Here is a 7,178-nt window from a genome sequence, read left to right on the forward strand (position 1 = left end):
CCCTGAAATTCCCGGCTGCTATTACAGCCAGAGTGTGAGGGGCAGCAGCAGCCTGGTGAAAGAAGGGGGCTGCACATTAATCCTTTGCAGGCTGCATGTGGCCCATGGGCTGTCTACTGGCAGCCCTGTTCTAGGGTAAGAAAGTCCACCAAGCCATATTCCTGGGATCTTACATCAGGTCTTCAGCCTTTGCTACTGGACTCAATGTATCTTTATGCTTATTGTCTCAGAGTCTCCAATAGTCCTTTACCCTTGGGAATCAGAGATTTCACAACACCTTTGTTAGTAACTGGTAAGTGAATCCAGGCCTTTGCTCTACCCAGGTTTTGAGACCTGGAGCCCTGTTGCTAGCAGTTCAAAACTGCTCTATCAGAATTCCTTCCTCTCTCTCTATGGACAGTTTCCTGCCTTTGCTTTTCTCTGGACCTGGCAGGTTTCTTTGTTAGATATGGTAGAGAATGGCACCCTGTTTGGCAGGGGTGGGCAAAATGTGGCCCATGGCCTGGATGTGGCCCGCCAGGCCATTCTGTCCGGTGCGCGGGACCCCTAAAAAATTTAGAAAATTACTATTTATCTGCCCCTGGCTGCCTGTCATGCGGCCCTCAATGGCTTGCCAAAACTCAGTAAGCGGCCCTCTGCCTGAAATAATTGCCTGCCCCTGCTATAGCGGAAGGGGAACACTGATAGAAATATTTTCTCTGTGAAAAAGAAACTATAATGTCAGCTGTTACCTCCTGTGGCAGGCACTGGAAAAGGAACAAGGTCCCAGGGAGTGAGCCCTATCAGATCAGTGCTCCAGAAGGCAGAGAGACTATTACATAGAGAGCAGGAGGAAGACCTAAGACAGGGGAGAAAAACCAAGTCAGTGTTAAGAGATTGCTGGCAAAAGGATGAGCCTTGAAAGTAAACCTAAAGTAAGGAGGCTAGGATCCTTAGAAGGACACCTAGAAGGTAGAAGACTCCAGAAAGTTTTCATGAGGCAGGAAAGCTCTGGCATTATACCCAAGTGGCAGGCCTGAAAGAGAAGCTGTGGAAGGACTCCAGGACAACTGTAGGAGACAAGAAACCCACAAGTAGTCTCCCAAGAAGTAATCTTTGGAGGGGAAATGTCAGAAGAAACACTGGGGAGAAAGCAGAGCAGCCCATGGGCAGTTAACTCAGGGCCCACAGTCTTTTGCCCAGGCACCACTCCCACAATTGCTCCTGCTGCAGCTGGGATCTCTAGGCACCCCACTCCCTCCTCCAATTTCCACTTCCGGCCCGTGCAGCAGAGGGGCCCCCAACTGCTCAAAAGTTGGACATCCTTAAAGTAAAGCAAGCTCATTTTGAGTTGGGATCTGGCTTTTCTATGACATTTTTATAGGGGCAGAAGTCTTAAGATCCAGTTATTCTGGCAAAAAAATACTTGTTTTTAACAGGATAGGTTATTTCCCTTGGGAGCTTGTATAAGCTGGGTTGGCAAAAGTACTGTTGATGGTATAAACCATTTACCTTCAGTTACCTTTTGCTGTTATGGGTCACTGCTTAAACCCATTCCATGCTGCAGGCCTTAAATCTTTGCATCCCAGAGCACCAAAGCCACCATTGATTCTCGTTCCCAGAGACAGTGGGGAAGGGATAAATTCTGCAGTAAGAGAGTAGCAGGAAGAGGGGTACAGTGTAGTTGTGTGCAGCCAATGTCCTGAGCCAGATCTGGCCTGCCTGGAAATTGCACCTGGCCTGCAGGTTGTAGGTTGTCAACCCCTGGTATAAACTATGTATGCAATAGGAGAGGTGACCATTGTAGCTATACAGTTCAGGTTAACTACTGAAGTTATTTTGGGGGGACTCTAAGGAGATTAGGTATCACAGTTCCATTGAATTACATCTCTTCCTTCTGCTTTTTTAAAAATCCCAGCCATAAGTCTTGGTGGAAGATGTGTTCATGTCATTTTTAGGCTATTTCACTTCACTAACAAGCTCACACCAAATTTTACTTAATGGTATGCTTTCCATTGGATCTTCTTTTTCATGACAGAAGTCACTTCCTTTAGTTCTTGAGCCATTCTGCACTCTGTGCAAAATCAAATATCTAATTGATAACTGGATCAATTAGATCACCGGTGCTCATAGTTTTGGCCCCACAGACCATACGAATGGTGTGGGGTTGATCTGCAGGCCTTGCTCAGCCTCACACCACCCCCAGCTAGCTGGTATCAGACTCTGGAGGCCCCACGCCTCCCTGTGTACCCAACATAGTGTACAGGGCTGCAGCCCGCACAGCTTCCCACAGATGGGTGGGGAGCCCCATGAGCCAGATGATGGCTGCAGAGGATGGTCTGGCCTGCGGACTGGGAGTTGAGCACCCCTGAATTAGATGGGTTTTTAACAATAATAAAATTCTCTGCTATTTGTTCATTTACAAGAATGTAATTCATTGTTTGTCTCAGGCGATTAAGCTTATGAACACAGTAACTAGTCCCAAATGAATAATCTATACATGTTTTGCCCATGTACTGACTTCATCTCCAGTTGCATATTTAAAGGTCATTAACTTAAAGTATTTTTCCTCTATAGGCCATGTTTATTTTAACCTTTCTCTTTGTTTTGTAAGAGATGTTTATGTTTCTTTGATATTTATATTGTGGTGGTTTTGTTTCAGTGATGTTTTGGCGCTGCCCATTTTCAAACAGGAAGATTCCAACCTTCCACCAGAAAATGAGACCAAACACCCACCGTTTCAGTATGTTATGTGTGCTGCAACCTCTCCAGCAGTCAAATTACATGATGAAACTCTTACCTACTTGAACCAAGGTCAGTATGGCTTCTCTTACATACATTGGTAACCAGACCTACTGTTAATGTAGCTTAATAAACATTGGCATCACTGACTGTGTCCTATGAATAGATGATGGTCTCCATTAAAAAAAAAAAATGTTTTTTTCATAAGAAAAACCAAGGATGCCACCTACAGAAGGTTTCCCCAGGCTGCTTTGTATGCCATTTTCAGTTTTTGCTTGTAGTGCTTTGTTATTTGGTGTATGCCTCTTCTGACCAGTGAATTTGATCCTGCATGACGCAGATTTTCTTCACAGCATGCCAGTGACCTGAAAGGAACATGTTATTTTTGTTTACAATACAAAAATGTGTGTGTTTAAATGTATCCAGTATATGTCATCTTTGCTTCTATTTATAGATTCCTTGATTTCTGTAGGATTTCTTTGGTTTGCAGTTATGTGGTGAAAGTGGCCAGCAGTTTCATTTTCTGGATTTATAAATGAATTTACTAAGAAGTTATAAAGAATAGCAGCATGCCAAATGTTAAAGCTAACTTCTATGGGTCTTAATTTGGGTGCTTTTAATCCAAATGAGAAAATCAAGCCAAATATTTAGTTGTCTAACCTCAGACACCAAATTATGAATATCCTCCCCTTTAAAGTCAAGGATATGTGACCTGGAATTTTGCTGTTTTGCTTATTCCCCTGCCACAAATATCACCTCATTTAGAGCACACAGAATGTTATTTAAATAGACTTACCCTCTTAGGATACCTCCTTCCACCTTGGAGCTAAGACCCAACCACTAGATTACAGGAGCTTGTGAGAAAAGATAAATGACAATAAAGTGTATTGAGCAACTTCAGAGGTAGGGATAAGAGAACAAGAGAAATGAGGGTGGTTGCACACAGAGGGAGCATCTACACATAGCCATACAGTGCCTTTGTTACTGCACCATCATTTAGAACTTCCTTTTGGAAGTACCAGCCGGCTGGCCACACGTGGTTATTTTTGGCTGTTACGTCGCTTTAGCAATGTGCTATAACAAGGGAGCATGTTGCTAGTGATATAGTGGCAGTCGTGGTTTTTGCCAACAGATGCTACAGCACTGTAGTGTGTTGTGTAGATGTGCCCAGAAGGTAATAATTAAGTCTCCAGTTAGTTAGGACTGTATTCAAAACACAGAATGTATCTTTTTGACATTATTCTGTGATAAATCATAGTTGGTGCACCAAAAGTCATGGAAGTATTGAGTTCTATAAAAGTGTAATTGCATCTGAAACTACATTTAATTAAAATTTTTAAAAAATGTTTCCATTTTAATTTGATATCCCTTTTTAATGCGGTTGCTATGGAAAGTGGTTTGACTGTGTGTATATATGTGTATAGATGTGTGTATATATACACATATATATATATATATATATATATATATTTTTAATAAGGAATTTGAAGATCAGAATCTCCAATCCTAAAATGTCAATTCAGTAGCCAGTGTTCAAGCAGTTTGTCACAGTGTTGACCGCTGTGGCCCAACCATTTTGACAGGCATGCCACAAATTAGCCCTGCACCCTCCCCTAGTGCCACTTCCATCCTTTTTTTCTGTCAGAACTGCAGTTCAGCTTTCTGCTCCCTATTCAGTGTCTCCTGCCCAATCTCCTGCGCACTTTTCTCATTCCTGCCCTATCTGCTGTTCTGCTGCCTGTCTCTTTCCTGATCTGCCATGTGCCACATACTGAGGCTGCTTGTGCCACTTGTGGCACTCATGCCTCAGGTTGTCCCCACCATGGTGTAAGCTACTGTCCAACAGGCTAGTAGTTCTAGGTAGTTATCCACCCTGGGTTTGAGAGGTGTACAGGTAGAATCCTACCTGGGCAGACTTTTTACAAAGTAACATCCCAAGGTGCTGTATTTACCCAAATATAAAATGACCCTGAATTTAAGACGATCCCTCAATAATTAGATTCTATACAGGTAAAATTTATAAAGTTGTTATAATTTTGCATATATGCAATCAAATTATTGGTGGATCATCTTAAATTCATTCCCCCCACTACTGCGGACAGATGGGGAAGAGGTGATGAGGGGGGCAGTAATGAGGGCACGTGATAGAGCAAATCTTGGGGGGGCTGTAAGGGGGCAAGTGGTAGGGGGCAGGGAGTGAGAGAAGCAGGCAGCTTTCCCCCTGCTGCCTCCCCACCGCCACTTCCCCCCCCACTCATTGTGATTGCCCCCCCTGCGGTCTCAGGCTGCCTCAATCCCCTTTCCCTTGCCCCCCGTCTTCCCTGGTCCATCCTTCCCTCAACCTTACGTTTGCTCCGCACTGGTAAGGTCTATCCTTGCTCCAGCCTGGGGCATAGAGCATGGCTCCAGCCCAGCCCCGTAGTAGTGGCATGGAACTGGCACTGGCTGCTACAGGACTGGGCTAGAGCAGTGTTTCTCAACCTGTGGGTCAAGACCCAAAAGTGAGTCGCAAGAATATATGAAAGGTTTGCAAACAAACTTTGAAAAATGGATTCTCCTTTAAAGAAGAAAAATGTGGCAAACTGTGACTTTTCCCTTGCAGGCTAGTAGAGTTCCAGCCTGCAAGGAGTTATGTGGGGTCCCTCCTGCCCCACATACTGGGGGCCTGGGGGTGGGGGACAGCAGGTCAGGAGTGAGGGCCACTGGGTTGAGACTGGCTGTCAATGTTTACAAATAGGTTCTGGTATACAAAGGTTGAGAACCACTGGGCTGGAGCACATGCTCTGTGCTACAGGTTTCAGTGAGGACAGAGTCTGCTGGTACAGAGCAAAGGCAAGGAGCAGTGCAGTAGGGGTGGGAGGGCTGTTGTGGGGGCTGCAGGGGAGGAGTAACTGGGCATGCAGAGGCATTGTGGGGGCAGCTTTAGCTCTAGCCCTAACTTCTGCCCCCCCACTGCCTTGTGCTCGATTGTAAGGCAAGGGTTCTCCCCCCTCATGTTAAATGGGGGAAAAGATCTTATCTTCTAATTGAGTAAATACAGTTAGATGTCCTTGTAGCCCTTAATTACTTCAGGCTCTGCCATGCTTCCATTGGCAGGAAGTCAGTTAGACATTTTTGTCCTTTGAGAACCACCGTTTTATCTAAGAGGCTATGACTGACTGCCACTTAGGTACACTTTCTTTTTCCAGTGAACTTTACCAGAGTCAGTAGTCATAATTGAACTTTGCCTTTTTAGTATCTTTAAAGGAAACAGTGCTTCAATGGCATACAAATTAAAAATAAAATATATAAGCTATAAGTAAGCCACAAATGTTTTTTCTATAAGATGATAGGTTTATGCTTTTCCTGATTTCCACATCCTCCAGTATCTTGGTGCAACTATTTTAGGCCAAGGAAATATTGAGAAGAATTTGAACACTTTATCAGTAATATTCCTGCTTGTTTGTTGGTTTTTCAGTTTTACTTCAACCTTCTGTGGGATGTGGTACACGGAAGTTCAGGAATAGATGGCCAGCACTTCAGTATTTCTGTTTAGACCAGGTGTTTAATCTTTATTTTGTCTTTTGTGATGATTTCCTTCTCATTTGTGTTTGAGAGATTACTTCTGTGCATAAGTTTTACTTTTTAAATTCCATCTGTTAAAACTACTTGTTGAAGAGGAAGGATAATACAGTAAGGCAGGTGTTAGACATTAACTTGTGAAAGTCTGAGTCGATTTTTTTTTTTTTTTTTTAATTTTAAAGCTTTAGAAAAGGGTGAGCAAGTGGTTCTAAATGCTGCCTCGTGTTGTCAATATCTAGTAAATTTTCAGAGCTAATCTTTCTCTCCTCCGTTAAGGAGATCTTTTTAGCATACCTAAAATTATTCTTTTATGTGTTTGTGGGGGTTTTTTTAGTAAGCTGTGAAAAAACTTGATTCTCTAAATTTTATTATTTGAGGTAAATAACTGATTAAACCAGCACTTTTTTCTTTAACATTCCCTTTCTAATCTTTGCCTTCCATTCTATTTGTGCCAGCAAGTAGCTTCTCCCATGTTTTCTTCTGCTAAAATTATGCAAGGAGTTTGTGCTATAATTCAGGAATGTGTCATGTACAGAAATGGATGTAAATTAACTATCTAGGATAGGGGTAGGCAACATTTTTTTGGCAGGAGTGCCGAAAAAACCACAGTGTCTACCTTGCAAGGTGCTGGAGTGCCAGTATGCCAGAAAAACAAAATGAGGGATGGGAGGGGGAGGTACATGGCAGGATGCACTGCATATTAGTATATTTAATAATTATAAATGTTGCTTTTGTGTATTCCTTTTTTGTTAAGCATGTTGCAGTGAGAGAGAGAGAGAGAGAGAAATAAGGGGGAGAGAGAGAAAAAGGAGAGCAGAGAGAGAACCAGATACATATACATGCACACAGAGAGCCACCCCCCCCCCCCCCCACCCCAACACACGGGCGAACAAAAC

General features: G+C 43.2%; 1 protein-coding gene across 6 annotated transcripts in view; it reads left to right on the plus strand.

Moving 5' to 3' along the window:
• UBP1 (upstream binding protein 1) overlaps positions 1 to 7,178 on the plus strand; it is a 79,911-nt gene that overhangs the window by 29,048 nt on the left and 43,685 nt on the right. For all 6 annotated transcript variants that reach the window (XR_003094028.1, XM_025204149.1, XM_025204148.1 and 3 more), the window contains one exon: positions 2,642 to 2,793. Coding sequence is in view for 5 of the 6 variants with exons in the window: in XM_025204149.1 (XP_025059934.1) it covers positions 2,642 to 2,793 (152 nt within the window). In the remaining variant the exon portion in view is untranslated. The remainder of the gene's footprint in view (positions 1 to 2,641; positions 2,794 to 7,178) is intronic.

Source organism: Alligator sinensis, unplaced genomic scaffold, assembly GCF_000455745.1.
Source record: "Alligator sinensis unplaced genomic scaffold, ASM45574v1 scaffold1118_1, whole genome shotgun sequence".
Lineage (NCBI taxonomy): Eukaryota > Metazoa > Chordata > Crocodylia > Alligatoridae > Alligator > Alligator sinensis.